At 49.9% G+C, this 16,323-nt stretch overlaps 1 protein-coding gene across 1 annotated transcript; it reads right to left on the reverse strand.

Moving 5' to 3' along the window:
- Positions 1 to 1,820: 1,820 nt before the first annotated feature.
- On the reverse strand, positions 1,821 to 14,068 carry LOC148813355 (uncharacterized). Its single transcript, XM_088907967.1, has 9 exons — positions 13,472 to 14,068; positions 13,290 to 13,370; positions 12,757 to 13,113; positions 10,057 to 10,230; positions 8,719 to 8,946; positions 6,939 to 7,160; positions 5,781 to 6,107; positions 2,555 to 4,015; positions 1,821 to 1,997 (listed from the first exon to the last, which is right to left on the reverse strand). Exons 1-8 carry the CDS (start codon positions 14,066 to 14,068, stop codon positions 2,555 to 2,557), a joined length of 3,447 nt encoding a protein of 1,148 aa, XP_088764093.1. The 3' UTR covers positions 1,821 to 1,997.
- Between the last annotated feature and the right edge of the window lie 2,255 nt (positions 14,069 to 16,323).

A 16,323-nucleotide genomic window follows, 5' to 3' on the forward strand; every position in this document is an offset into this window, starting at 1 on the left:
AACAAATCGTAGCGTAGTAAAAAAAAAAGAAAAGGCAAAAGAACTTTCTGCTTGATTATTTAGCGCAAACAACTAACTCGGTCACCGCCACGTGTGTGAGATATTTGTTGAGGCGCGCAGCGTGATGGCGTCATCCTTGGGCGCCGCTGCCGCTTCAAAACAACAGAGGAGCGGCGATTGAGGCAGAGATATTTCTGCCACCAGATATAAACCTCCCCACACTTGCTAGCGCCCTCTACGCAGGAGGAGTGAATCACCTGCCAGTTACGCAGTTCAGTGTGGATTTTGTGAAACTGAACACTGATTTCCACGTTTTACTTGCAGGACACTCTGATGTACATGATATCATCCGCGCAGGATTTCGTGTAAAGCTCTTTTTAAGTCGAAGCACGCATCACTGATCGCCTGCTCTGCTCGGTTTCGTGATATAATATTAAAGCAATGTCTGAATAAGTCACCGAACTGGGCCGGACCCAACTGAAAGGCGGACAATAATTGAACAGATTTTATCCTTCTCTTGCCCCTCCACACCCCACCCAAATTCATCTGATCTAGCTAATACATTTTTAGTTCCTTTCATTTTCTTTATAAGTTGGCGTTCAGTGTTTTTGTTGTTGTTGTTGTTGTTGTCGTCATTTTCTTCCCCTTGTATTTTCCTTGCTGTTTTACTGTCCCTTCCCCCCCCCAGGCGGAGACGGAAAACATGCCGAAACCCTGTTTTCACCCTGTGTTTGTGCAACGTCAGTCTGGGAAAGTAAATTACGCAGCTCCAGTGGCGCAATCGGTCAGCTTATATATATAAATTTATATAGCGCCTTTCTGGACACTCCACTCAAAGCGCTTGACAGGTCAGGGGGAATCCCACTACCGCCACCAATGTGCAGCCCCCACCTGGATGATGCGACGGCAGCCATAGTGCGCCAGAACGCTCCCCACACACCAGCTCTCAGTGGGGAGAGCAGAGGGATGAAGCCAGTTCAGAGAGGGGGGTGATTAGGAGGCCATGATTGGTAAGGGCCCATGGGAAATTTGGCCAGGACGCCGGGGTGACACCCCTACTCTTTTCCAGAAACGCCCTGGGATTTTTAACGACCACAGAGAGTCAGGACTTCGGTTTGACGTCTCATCCGAAGGACGGCGCCTGTTTACGGTCTAGTGTCGCCGTCACTATACTGGGGCATTAGGACCCACACGGACCGCAGGGTGAGAGCGCCCCCTGCTGGCCCCACTAACACCTCTTCCAGCAGCAACCTTAGTTTTTCCCAGGAGTCTCCCCTCCAGGTACTGACCAGGCTCACACCTGCTGAGCTCCAGTCGGGGGGGGGGGGGGGCTGCCAGCTGGGAGTTGCAGAGTGATATGGCTGCTGGTTGTGCACCCTTATACAGCAGGTTGTGAGTTCGAGCCTCGCCCGGAGCAGTGTGTTTAGCTACTGAAAGGTATTTCATAGGTATTTGCTGGAGATCAGGTCTACATTAACATGAAAGAAACGAGTAAAGGTTCGTTCGCACCCAAAGGCTCCACTGCCTGCGTTTCCTTCTCGTTTCAGCATGGAATAAACCTTTCCTCGTTCCTTTGCAGCCCGTGGGTGCTGACATAGCTGCCTACTTAAATTACCACCCGCTGTGGACCTCCAACTGACCAGAGAGATATCTTCGCAGACGAGAGGAGCACGATGGAGTACCACAAACTTGAAAAAGCTACAAACCCAGGGAGCAGATCGAACGCCAGGAGCTGAACCCAGCAATGCTAACCCTGACAAGAGATATAATATAGAATAAATCCACAACACAAGTCATATTGATCTCCCTTCCTCCTTTATTTCTTATCTTACACTCTGGTTTATCGATTTTTCTCTTCCTCGTGCGGTGACTCCTCTGCTCTGGATTCTCAACTTTATTTCTGTCTTTTTTTTTTTCCAGCTCCTTTCTTCTCTTCATTCGAGTCTGGTGAGGTGTCAGGCTCCCAGAAACAATAGCTTGAGCAGTTTCTCTGCAATCTGAAAATAATAATAATAATAATAATAATCATACATTCTGCTCCTTCTACGAATGATATCACTCCTGCTGCTGCTAACAACAGTAAAATCCCCCCTTATGTTTATAGTACGGTAACGCAGACGGCCGCCGGGGAGTGTGTGAGAGCCGGCTGACCAGCGTGGTGACGTCACCGCCCTCCCCTGTGATAGCAGGACCCACAGCCGCTGGGCTGGGGGGAGACCTCCCTTTAGCTCAACAGGCTGGGTCCCTGTTGAGTGATGCCGGAGGCCCGGGTTCAAGTCCCCGATGATGGTGGTGGGGGGCTGACCTGATGCAGCAGCAGGCAAGGGTGCCCGCCAGAAGCCTGTAGCGTTACATTGGTGTCAGCAGTGGGATGGGATAGCCCTTTGCTGAGGATGGCGAGTTAAGTGGGGGGAGAGTGTAACGCAGACGGCCACCAGTGCTAGTGCCACGAATAACTACTATAACCACGCTACTAGCCACCAGTACTCGTGCTCTGAATAATATCACAGCTGTTTCTACTGCTGCTCCTGCTAATCCTACAGTCTGGACTTACCTAGAGGCTGCTCTCCTCCTCCTTCACTCTCTTCCTCTGAGCTTTCGTTTCTCTCTTCTTCTCTTTCTCCACTTCCCGTCGCCTCTTCTCCACCGCCTGCTTCATCTGTTCCTTCTCCTCCTGTCTCAAGATTTTCCTCCTCTTCTCCTCCTCTTTTTCCAAACTTTTCCTCCTCTTCATCTCCTCCTTTTCCACGATTTTCCTCCTCTTCTGCTCCTGCTTCAGCTGCTCCTTCTCCTCCTTTTCCAAGATTTTCCGCCTCTTCTCCTCTTTCTCCAAAACTCTCCTCCTCTTCATCTCCTCCTTTTCCACGATTTTCCTCCACTTCTCCTTATCTTTTTCCAAAACTCTCCCCCTCCTCATCTCCTCCTTTTCTGCGATTTTCCTCCTCTTCCCCTCCTCTTTTTCCAAAACTCTCCTCCTCTTCATCTCCTCCTTTTCCGTGATTTTCCTCCTCTCCTCCTCCTGCTTCCTCTGTTTCTTTTCCTCCTTTTCCATGATTTTCCTCCTCTCCTCCTCCTGCTTCATCTGCTCCTTCTTCTCCTTTTCCAAGATTCTCCTCCTCTTCTCCTCCTCTTTTTCCAAAACTCTCCTCCTCTCCATCTTCTCCTTCAGTTGTTGCTTCTCTGAGACTCTCCTCCTTTCCTCCTCCTCCTTCAGCTGTTTCTTTTTCTCCTTTTTACAAACTCTCCTCCTCTCCTTCTCCTCTTTTGCCTCTTTCTTCTTCTGCTTCTCCAACAGTTTCATCCTCTCCCTCTCCTCCTTTGCTTGTTTCCTCTCCTCCTCTTCCCAAACTCTCCTTCTCTCCTTCTCCTCCTCTGCTCGTTTCTTATTCTCCTCCTTCAGCCAGTTCCTCCTCTCCTCCTCCTGAGCTCGCCTCCACGCCTCCCTCTCCTTCTGCCTCCTCTCCTCCTCCTGCTGCAGGCGTTTCTCCATCCCCCGAGCAAAGGCCTTCCAGCTCCTCTGCTCCTTCTTCTCCTGTCTCACCTCCTGCTTCTGCTGCTCCCTCCTGTTCTCCTCCGCCTCCCGGGCGCGCCTCCTCTCCTCCTTGTCCACTGTCCTTCTCATCGCATTTGCTGCCTTGGTGCGTCTCCTCCCCTGCTTCTCCTCAGTCTTCCTCCTCTGCTCCTCCTCCTTCTCCCGTCTCCTCTTCTCCTCCTCCAGCACCTTCCTCCTGGCCTCCTCCTCCTTCGCCTGTCTCCTCTGCTGTTTCTCAAACACCTTCCTCCTCATCTCCTGCACCTTCCTCCTCTCCTCCTCCAGCTTCCTCCTCTCCTTCTCCTCCTGCGCCTCCCGTCTCTGTTCCATCAACCTCCCTTCCCACTTCTGCCTCCTCTCCTCATCCTGCTCCTGGGTGTTCAAGGACCCGTGCCTTCTCTTCAGCTCTGTAGAGTCGCTCTCATCCTCATCGACCCCAGAACAGCACAGCATCCTGGTGAAGGAACGGGAGGAGCTGACCTGCTGAGAGAGAGAGGAGTTACTACAGACATACTGACTGGACACTCCAGTACATTAACACTGCACTGAGAGAGAGAGAGGGGTTCATACAGACACACTGACTGGACACTCCAGTACATTAACACTGCACTGAGAGAGAGAGGGGTTCATACAGACACACTGACTGGACACTCCAGTACATTAACACTGCACTGAGAGAGAGGGGTTCACACAGACACACTGACTGGACACTCCAGTACATGAACACTGCACTGAGAGAGAGAGGGGTTCATACAGACACACTGACTGGACACTCCAGTACATGAACACTGCACTGAGAGAGAGAGAGGTGTTCATACAGACACACTGACTGGACACTCCAGTACATTCACACTGCACTGAGAGAGAGAGGGGTTCATACAGACACACTGACTGGACACTCCAGTATATTAACACTGCACTGAGAGACAGAGGGGTTAATACAGACACACTGACTGGACACTCCAGTACATTAACACTGCACTGAGAGAGAGGGGTTCACACAGACACACTGACTGGACACTCCAGTACATTAACACTGCACTGAGAGAGAGAGGGGTTCATACAGACACACTGACTGGACACTCCAGTACATTAACACTGCACTGAGAGAGAGAGAGGGGGGTTCATACAGACACACTGACTGGACACTCCAGTACATTAACACTGCACTGAGAGAGAGAGGGGTTCATACAGACACACTGACTGGACACTCCGGTACATGAACACTGCACTGAGAGAGAGGGGGGTTCATACAGACACACTGACTGGACACTCCAGTACATTAACACTGCACTGAGAGAGAGAGAGGGGGGTTCATACAGACACACTGACTGGACACTCCAGTACATTAACACTGCACTGAGAGAGAGGGGGGTTCATACAGACACACTAACTGGACACTCCAGTACATTAACACTGCACTGAGAGAGAGAGGGGTTCATACAGACACACTGACTGGACACTCCAGTACATTAACACTGCACTGAGAGAGAGGGGTTCATACAGACACACTGACTGACTGGACACTCCAGTACATCAACACTGCACTGAGAGAGAGGGGTTCATACAGACACACTGACTGACTGGACACTCCAGTACATTAACACTGCACTGAGAGAGAGAGAGGGGTTCATACAGACAGACTGACTGGACACTCCAGTACATTAACACTGCACTGAGAGAGAGAGGGGTTCATACAGACACACTGACTGGACACTCCAGTACATTAACACTGCACTGAGAGAGAGAGGGGTTCATACAGACACACTGACTGGACACTCCAGTACATTAACACTGCACTGAGAGAGAGGGGTTCATACAGACACACTGACTGACTGGACACTCCAGTACATCAACACTGCACTGAGAGAGAGGGGTTCATACAGACACACTGACTGACTGGACACTCCAGTACATTAACACTGCACTGAGAGAGAGAGAGGGGTTCATACAGACAGACTGACTGGACACTCCAGTACATTAACACTGCACTGAGAGAGAGAGAGGGGTTCATACAGACACACTGACTGGACACTCCAGTACATTAACACTGCACTGAGAGAGAGAGAGGGGTTCATACAGACACACTGACTGGACACTCCAGTACATTAACACTGCACTGAGAGAGAGAGAGGGGTTCATACAGACACACTGACTGGACACTCCAGTACATGAACACTGCACTGAGAGAGAGAGGGGTTCATACACACACACTGACTGGACACTCCAGTAAAGGTTCACTCCTCACCTCTCCTAGAGTCTCAGGAGCTACAGGGTCCTCTAGGTGTGTTCGGACTTTCAGCAACTCTGGAGGCTTGTCTCCAGGGCTCGGACCCTCCTCACTCTCCTGCTTCCCCTGCCTCTTCTTCCTCTTCCTCTTAGTCTTCTTCACCCCAGCCTTCTCCTGGGAGGTGATGGGAGGGAGGCGAGGGAGGGGTCTGGGGACAGGCAGCTCGCTGGACAGTGGGGCAGTGACCTGGGGCGGGTCAGCGTCAGGATTGGAAGAGGTGGACACGTTGTCCTCTTCATCTTTCTCAGGGTCCACTTGGAAAGCACGCCTCTTCGCACCTGGACACTGAAGACAGACACAGGACTTTGCTGCTGGGGACAGTTCTTGACTTCTTATTCTTAGTATACCCTTAGTATACGCATTGTGGCTGTAATAAGATCCTGTACAGGTGAGTCTATACAGTGTGTCCAATATGAGTCTGTACAGATGTGAGTCTGTACAGTGTGTCCAGTAAGAGTCTGTACAGGTGAGTCTATACAGTGTGTCCAATAAGAGTCTGTACAGGTGAGTCTGTACAGTGTGTCCAATAAGAGTCTGTACAGGTGAGTCTATATAGTGTATCCAATAAGAGTCTGTACAGGTGAGTCTGTACAGTGTGTCCAATAAGACTCTGTACAGATGAGACTATACAGTGTGTCCAATAAGAGTCTGTACAGGTGAGTCTGTACAGTGTGTCCAGTAAGAGTCTGTACAGTTGTGTGTGTCTATACAGTTTGTCCAATAAGAGTCTGTACAGGTGAGTCTATATAGTGTATCCAATAAGAGTCTGTCCAGATGAGACTATACAGTGTGTCCAGTAAGAGTCTGTCCAGATGAGACTTTACAGTGTGTCCAATAAGAGTCTGTACAGGTGAGTCTATACAGTGTGTCCAATAAGAGTCTGTACAGATGAGACTATACAGTGTGTCCAATAAGACTCTGTACAGGTGAGTCTATACAGTGTGTCCATTAAGGCTCTGTACAGGTGAGTCTATACAGTGTGTCTAATAAGAGTCTGTACAGGTGAGTCTATACAGTGTGTCTAATAGAAGTCTGTACAGGTGAGTCTATACAGTGTGTCTAATAGAAGTCTGTACAATTGACTCTACACAAGGACAGAGGTTCTGTTCATCTCACCTGTTTCTGAATCTCAGGAGCTCTGGCGTGCCTCGAAGGAGAGGGCTCTTCCAGGGAGCGATGTGGAGCAGTCGGGAGGGAATTTAATGAGCTCAGCGGGGTCACAGGTGATTGAGGAGGGAGGGCCCAGGGGCCCCGAGGTCCAGGAGAGGGAGGGGTGGACAGCTGGTTCTCTTCGAAAGCCTCGTCCACCTGGATAATGTGCCTCCCGGGCTGTGGAGGCTGAAGACACACAGCAGACCTTGGTAATGGAGACACCCTTCACTTCTAATTCTGTATGCACTCTAGGTCCACATGTACTGAGTCTCTAATACTGTATCAGTCTGGACACCAGGTGCGTCTGCACAGTGTGTCCAATAGGAGTCTGTACAGATGAGACTATACAATGTGTCCAATAAGAGTCTGTCCAGATGAGACTATACAGTGTGTCCAATAAGAGTCTGTTCAGGTGAGTCTGTACAGTGTATCCAGTAAGAGTCTGTCCAGATGAGACTATACAGTGTGTCCAATAAGAGTCTGTACAGGTGAGTCTGTACAGTGTATCCAGTAAGAGTCTGTCCAGATGAGACTATACAGTGTGTCCAATAAGAATCTGTCCAGATGAGACTATACAGTGTGTCCAATAAGAGTCTGTACAGATGAGACTATACAGTGTGTCTAATAAGAATCTGTACAGGTCTGTTTATATAGTGAGTTCTAATAAGAGTCTGTACAGGTGAGTCTATATAGTGTGTCCAATAAGGGTCTGTACAGATAAGACTATACAGTGTGTCCAATAAGAGTCTGTACAGATGAGACTATACAGTGTATCCAGTAAGAGTCTGTACAGATAAGACTATACAGTGTGTCTAATAAGAGTCTGTACAGGTGAGTCTATATAGTGTGTCCAATAAGAGTCTGTACAGATGAGACTATACAGTGTATCCAGTAAGAGTCTGTCCAGATGAGACTATACAGTGTGTCCAATAAGAGTCTGTACAGATGAGACTATACAGTGTGTCCAATAAGAGTCTGTACAGATAAGACTATACAGTGTGTCCAATAAGCATCTGTAAAGATGAGACTACACAGTGTGTCCAATAAGAGTCTGTACAGATGAGACTATACAGTGTGTCCAATAAGAGTCTGTACAGGTGAGTCTATACAGTGTGTCCAATAAGAATCTGTACCGGTGAGTCTATACAGTGTGTCCAATAAGAATCTGTACCGGTGAGTCTATACAGTGTGTCCAATAAGAGTCTGTACAGGTGAGACTATACAGTGTGTCCAATAAGAGTCTGTACAGGTGAGTCTATATAGTGTATCCAGTAAGAGTCTGTACAGGTGAGTCTATACAGTGTGTCCAATAAGAGTCTGTACAGATGAGACTATACAGTGTGTCCAATAAGAGTCTGTACAGGTGAGTCTATACAGTGTGTCCAATAAGAGTCTGTACAGATGAGACTATACAGTGTGTCTAATAAGAGTCTGTACAGGTGAGTCTATACAGTGTATCCAGTAAGAGTCTGTACAGATGAGACTACACAGTGTGTCCAATAAGAGTCTGTACAGATGAGACTACACAGTGTGTCCAATAAGAGTCTGTACAGGTGAGTCTATACAGTGTGTCCAATAAGAGTCTGTACAGATGAGACTATACAGTGTGTCCAATAAGAGTCTGTCCAGATGAGACTATACAGTGTGTCCAATAAGAGTCTGTCCAGATGAGACTACACAGTGTGTCCAATAAGAGTCTGTACAGGTGACCCACACAAGGACAGAGGTTCTGTTTTCTTCTCACCTGTCTCTGAGTCTCAGGAACTCCCAAGTTCCTCAAAAGAGGGGGCTCCTCCGGGCATGGATGGCAGCGGCGTGGCACAGTCAGGGGGTTCTCTGAGCTCAGCGGGGTCACAGACGATTGAGGAGGGAGGGCCCAGGGGCGCTGAGGTCCAGGAGAGGGAGGGGTGGACAGCTTGGTTTCTTTAACAGGCTCGCCCAGCTGGACCGTGCGTCTCCTGGGCTGTGGAGACTGAAGACACACAGAAGAGTCTGTCAAGATGAGACTATACAGTGTGTCCAATAAGAGTCTGTATAGGTGAGTCTGTACAGTGTGTCCAATAAGAGTCTGTCCAGATGAGACTATACAGTGTATCCAGTAAGAGTCTGTACAGATGAGACTATACAGTGTGTCCAATAAGAGTCTGTCCAGATGAGACTATACAGTGTGTCCAATAAGAGTCTGTACAGATGAGACTATACAGTGTGTCCAATAAGACTCTGTACAAGTCTGTTTATATAGTGAGTCCTAATAAGAGTCTGTACAGATGAGACTATACAGTGTGTCCAATAAGAGTCTGTCCAGATGAGACTATACAGTGTGTCCAATAAGAGTCTGTACAGATGAGACTATACAGTGTGTCCAATAAGACTCTGTACAAGTCTGTTTATATAGTGAGTCCTAATAAGAGTCTGTACAGATGAGACTATACAGTGTGTCTAATAAGAATCTGTCTTACTCTCTATACAGTCTCTATACAGTGTATCCAGTAAGAGTCTGTCCAGATGAGTCTATACAGTGTGTCCAATAAGAATCTGTCTTACTCTCTATACAGTGTATCCAGTAAGAGTCTGTCCAGATGAGACTATACAGTGTGTCCAATAAGAGTCTGTCCAGATGAGACTATACAGTGTGTTCAATAAGACTCTGTACAAGTCTGTTTATATAGTGAGTCCTAATAAGAGTCTGTCCAGATGAGACTATACAGTGTGTCCAATAAGAGTCTGTCCAGATGAGACTATACAGTGTGTCCAATAAGACTCTGTACAGGTGAGACTATACAGTGTGTCCAATAAGACTCTGTCCAGATGAGACTATACAGTGTGTCCATTAAGGCTCTGTCCAGATGAGACTATACAGTGTGTCCAATAAGAGTCTGTCCAGATGAGACTATACAGTGTGTCCAATAAGACTCTGTACAGGTGAGACTATACAGTGTGTCCAATAAGACTCTGTCCAGATGAGACTATACAGTGTGTCCAGTAAGAGCCTGTACAGGTCTGTTTATATAGTGAGTCCTAACAGGTCAGACTGTCCTAAGACTGCTACAGAGAGGAAAAAATAAACCTGCGATTCACAGACCTCGGCCACAGCGTCTCCCAGGTACTTCTGCAGGATGAGGTCGAGCTCGGCCGCGGCCTGGCGGAAGCACTCGTCCACCTCGGAGAAGTCACACCCGGCCTTCATGTTCTCGAAGTAGGACTTCAGCGTCTCCTTCGCCTCCTCGTAGTCCTCCTGCTTCATGATTCCTGTGCCCTGGAGGGGAACGAGGGGAGGGAGGATCAGGCAAGACGTCCTGACCCGGTCTGGGGTGCTGTCAAACTACACCTCCGTTATCAGAGCCCCCCGTTGTGAGCTTCGCTGTTGTAATTTGGGGATTGGGTCAAGTTTCTGATCATCTCCACCGTGAAACTCCACTAACTCAGTACCTACTCCCGTACCAGAGAGGGAGAACAAGCACAGTGTGTCACGATCGCTGACCCCGCCTCTTAAGGGAGCTCCAGCCCTTCCTCGTTCCCTCCCATTGCCTGCACCTGGTCCCTAATCCCGTTCCCCCTTAAAAGCCAGACGCGGACCTCACTCCTGGTTCCTCATTGATTTCCACATCAGGAGAGCCCGGGGTCTTGCTGCGTCTGGCTCCGTTATGCTTTTAACTTTCTGTTCCTAGTTCCTGGTTCCCCTCGCCGGTTCCGACCCGGTTCCTGCCCCCCCCCCCCCCCTCCTCCGGATGGATCGCCTGGCTATGGACTTCAGCCCTTGTTTCTGATTTCCTACATGGATTGTTCGCCTGGATTCACTTCCCCTGGACACCTGCACTGCATGGACACGCCCCCCCCCCCGTCTCCAGACCCTTTTCCTGCATGACCGTTTTTCCCCTTGTGTCTTCACTATTCTGGATCATGTCGTCCGCACAGGGCCCGGAAAGAACTGTTCGTGACACAGTGAATCATCACCATACCTCAATAATGCTCCACAGCACCAGGCAGGAGACAAGGAGTGGAACTGTGGTGTCTCTCTGGCAATAGAGAGCCAATAGGGAGAGGGGGAGGGACACCCCACTGTTAATAGAGCCAATAGAGAGAGGGGGGAGGATCACCCCACTGTTAATAGAGCCAATAGAGAGAGGGGGGAGGGTCACCCCACTGTTAATAGAGCCAATAGAGAGAGGGGGGAGGGTCACCCCACTGTTAATAGAGCCAATAGAGAGAGGGGGAGTCACCCCACTGTTAATAGAGCCAATAGAGAGAGGGGGAGTCACCCCACTGTTAATAGAGCCAATAGAGAGAGGGGGGAGGGTCACCCCACTGTTAATAGAGCCAATAGAGAGAGGAGGAGTCACCCCCACTGTTAATAGAGCCAATAGAGAGAGGGGGAGTCACCCCACTGTTAATAGAGCCAATAGAGAGAGGGGGGAGGGTCACCCCACTGTTAAGAGAGCCAATAGAGAGAGAGGGGGAGGGTCACCCCACTGTTAATAGAGCCAATAGAGAGAGGGGGGAGGGTCACCCCACTGTTAATAGAGCCAATAGAGAGAGGGGGGAGGGTCACCCCACTGTTAATAGAGCCAATAGAGAGAGGGGGAGTCACCCCACTGTTAATAGAGCCAATAGAGAGAGGGGGGAGGGTCACCCCACTGTTAAGAGAGCCAATAGAGAGAGAGGGGGAGGGTCACCCCACTGTTAATAGAGCCAATAGAGAGAGGGGGGAGGGTCACCCCACTGTTAATAGAGCCAATAGAGAGAGGGGGGAGGGTCACCCCACTGTTAATAGAGCCAATAGAGAGAGGGGGGGAGGGACACCCCACTGTTAATAGAGCCAATAGAGAGAGGAGGAGTCACCCCCACTGTTAATAGAGCCAATAGAGAGAGGGGGAGTCACCCCACTGTTAATAGAGCCAATAGAGAGAGGGGGGAGGGTCACCCCACTGTTAAGAGAGCCAATAGAGAGAGAGGGGGAGGGTCACCCCACTGTTAATAGAGCCAATAGAGAGAGGGGGGAGGGTCACCCCACTGTTAAGAGAGCCAATAGAGAGAGAGGGGGAGGGTCACCCCACTGTTAATAGAGCCAATAGAGAGAGGGGGGAGGGTCACCCCACTGTTAATAGAGCCAATAGAGAGAGGGGGGAGGGTCACCCCACTGTTAATAGAGCCAATAGAGAGAGGGGGGGAGGGACACCCCACTGTTAATAGAGCCAATAGAGAGAGGGGGGGAGGGTCACCCCACTGTTAATAGAGCCAATAGAGAGAGGAGGAGTCACCCCCACTGTTAATAGAGCCAATAGAGAGAGGGGGAGTCACCCCACTGTTAATAGAGCCAATAGAGAGAGGGGGGAGGGTCACCCCACTGTTAAGAGAGCCAATAGAGAGAGGGGGGAGGGTCACCCCACTGTTAATAGAGCCAATAGAGAGAGGGGGGAGGGTCACCCCACTGTTAATAGAGCCAATAGAGAGAGGGGGAGTCACCGCAATAGAGAGAGGGGGAGTCACCCCACTGTTGAGAGAGCCAATAGAGAGAGGGGGAGTCACCCCACTGTTGAGAGAGCCAATAGAGAGAGGGGGAGTCACCGAGCTGTTGCCATCGATGACCAAGAGTCTCCCACCCACTCTATGATGCCCCCTAGTGGTGATCTGTAAGCGATGTGTCTTTCACCCACCCACTTGAAATAACAATAACTGAGAGGAAGTGACGCAGGTATCTTGGAAAACTGAGGGGGACAGGAGTGTCACCCCAGCCCCTGTGTACCGCAGTGCGAGCAAGGTGGGGGGGGTTTCAGGGACTCACCGATCCCTCCGATCCAAACTCGGCCAGGACCTCGTCGTACAGCTCCAGGCAGTCCAGCTGGACGGAGGACATCGCGTTCTGAGCCCAGGTGCGCACCTGGCTCTCTTCCACCTGGAGCAGCCCCTCCAGCTCAAGTCGCACTCCTTCCCTGAGCCGCCACAGGGCTGCCTGGGCAGTGCTGGGGTGAGGGGGTGTGCGAGAGGGTGTGTGAGGGGGTGTGCGAGGGGGCACATGAGGGCCTATGGGGGTGTCCAAGGAGGAGGTCCGTGCCCTGTCCCTCTGGAGATCCCTCTCCGGGCCCTTCGGGCTGTCCACCGGCTGGGTCTCGGTCTCCTGCCTGGTGATTGATTGGCTGGCCTGAGGGGACAGGGGCACAGAGAGAGGGCATGAGGAGGACAGACAGAAAACCGAGAGGACCTTCTCTAGGAGGACAAGGCCCTACCCCTGGTCTCCCAGCAATCCCAGTCCCCATCATTACAGCTGAGAGCAAACGTTTGACAGATGCCACAGACACGTCAGGCTCACGGACTCACAGCTCTCGGCTGCCTGGGGCGAGACACAGGGGGAGTCCGGTCCCTCTTCCTCCGACAGTCCGCAATCGTCTCCTGATGGATCTGCAGAGGAGAGATACTGTCCCATCAGGTGACAGCAGCAGACCTGACCCAACCCCACCTCCCCTTTCACACACACCCACACACAGGCATGCCTGTGTCACCTTCATCATCACCTCCACCATCACAACCCCCACTGTCTTCATCACCATCTTCACAACCTGCACCATCACAAGATCCACTGTCTTCATCATCATCATCTGCACCATCACAACCCCCACTATCTTCATCACCATCATCATCACCTCCACCATCACAACCCCCACTATCTTCATCACCATCATCATCACCTGCATCATCACAAGCTCCACTATCTTCATCACCATCACCTCCACCATCACAACCCCCACTATCTTCATCACCATCATCATCACCTGCATCATCACAAGCTCCACTATCTTCATCATCATCACCTCCACCATCACAACCCCCACTATCTTCATCACCATCATCACCACCTCCACCATCACAAGCTCCACTATCTTCATCATCATCACCTCCACCATCACAACCCCCACTGCCTTCATCATCGTCATCATCACCTGCACCATCACATCCCCCACTATCTTCATCATCATCACCTGCACCATCACAAGCTCCACTATCTTCACCATAATCACCTCCACCATCGCAATCTCTACTATCTTTATCACCATCATCACCTGCACCATCACAAGCTCCACTATCTTCGTCACCATCATCTTCATCACCATTCTAAAAACTGATCCAACTCCACTCACTTCATCATGACCATCATTGTGTCCACCATCATCAGCAGCAGCTTTTTCATCGAGACCATCACCCTCAAGACCACCACTATCATCTGCATCAACATCATCATCCTGAGCAGAACCCACTGGTTGTCTTACTCTGGAAGAGTCTTTGCTCAGAGCCTCAGTGTCGGTCGCCCCTCTCTGGCCTTTCAGCGTCAAGCCCGTCTCTGTCGAGACCTGTCAGGAAGTTGATTGCTTAAGTCTCACCAGCAGAAGCCGACCAAGTTTATATGTCTCAGGACGGGCTTATTTTTGGTCAAACAGTATCAGACATTTGGGAAAGAGCATTTAAAACTGAGCAGGACAGCAGGAGGCACGTCTTTACGTAGAAGGTTGTGGGGGTGTGGAACAAGCAGTCTAGTCATGTTGTTGAAGCCGATATCCTGGCTTATCTCATGAGACCGCACGATCAGGACAGGAGGCACTGCTGTACATAGAGGGTGGTGGGGGTGTGGAACAAGCTACCCAACCATGTTATTGAAGCCAATACTCACGTTTCTCTGGGATCTGCCCCAGGCCTCGGTGCGACGCCCCCCTCCCAGCCTGGCCAGTTCTCTCTCGTCTTGAGCGAGTCTCTCCCGGCGGCGCTGGGGAGGAGGAAACAGAGTTACCAGCCAGTCACACAAACACATCTTCATCATCATCATCATCATCATCATCATGGCCCAAGATGACCCTACATGACAGTCGCCCTCGATCCGGAAGCAGTGTCCAGCCCTCAGCTATCCGGCTTCATGATCCCCAACATCCCAGCTAAGACCTGTTGATGGGCCAGTTCTCCCAGACCAGGAGTCTCAAGCCCCATTCCAGTCCCTAGAGAGCCAAGTGCATCTCCAGGTTTTCTTTCGAACTGGGGCTAGCCAATTAACCAATTAAGCGAATTATTCTCTTAAGTAAGATGTGAAAATAATGTGTTCAATTAAATCTTTTAATGTCTCTCGCTGTTGAAGACTCCAAAAACTTTCAAGGCGCAGATAAATATTGTAGACCTGTGAAAAGGTATTAAAATCGTTTTCGTTGAATTAAAAAAAAAAATAGATACACTTTGGAACAGAGATCTTGGGTGGACAGAAAACCAGGAGACGGACCAGATCCTCTTAGAATGGAGTTTGAGACCCCTTCTGTCTCACACACACACCCTCTCACGCCTAATAATAATAATAATAATAATAATAATAATAATAATAATGCAGACTCACTGTTCTTGGGGACTTTGGTCTGGCTCCACATCTTCTTGCATCGGCTGAGTCTCCTGCTACCTCCTTCCTGATCTGGGGATGTCAGACACAGTTCTGTTACAGACGGGGGCTGGACCAGACTCACAAGCGCGCACAGCCTCAGACACACACACTTCCACACACTGCCACACACGCAGATCCACACAGGTAGAGTCTTCCTCTTCCCCAAGAGAGGACGGCAGAGCCCCGCTACTGCGATGGGCTGTCATTTCAGGAGGAGGAGGAAGAGGAGGAAGCACAATATGAAGAAGACCAGCAGTGGACTCACAGCTCTCTGGGCTTGGGACCTGACTCTCGAACCCATCTCCAGCCTCTGGTGGGTCCAGACATCTTCCTTGCTCGCCGCTGTTGACATCTGTGGACAGGACAGTCCCGTTGGACAAACGAGTGCGACCAGACTTCACTCTCGCAGTCAATCAATCAATTAATCAATCAATCAATTTTTTTCTTATATTGTACCTTTGAATCCAGAGCATCTAGAAAACTAGAGTCTAAATATGTTCTACTGTAGATTCTGAAGTAACTACTTGGATAATCCAACTACCACTGTTGTTACTGCTGCTGCTATTACTACAACTATGACCATGACTTCAGATTCTTATCCTTATTCTGATACTAATACTCCTGCTACTACTACTGCTGTCATTACTACTAATACTGATAAAAACAGGGCACTCACAGCTCTCTGGACTTTGGTCCGGACTCTAAAAAGTGGTTCCATTCGTAAGCTGCTCTGGACCTCAACACCTGTTGATGGGTCACTTCTGTCAGACACAGCAGTGGAGTCCAAGCCCACCTACACACACATTTACACACACTGACAGATATACACCTACACACTCACACACATGATCACACACACACTCAGACACATTCACACACAGACATTACACACACTGACAGATATACACCCACACACTCACACACACTTATACACACAGTCAG

This window comes from Atractosteus spatula (genome assembly GCF_055471065.1).
Source record: "Atractosteus spatula isolate fAtrSpa1 chromosome 10 unlocalized genomic scaffold, fAtrSpa1.hap1 SUPER_10_unloc_1, whole genome shotgun sequence".
NCBI lineage: Eukaryota > Metazoa > Chordata > Actinopteri > Semionotiformes > Lepisosteidae > Atractosteus > Atractosteus spatula.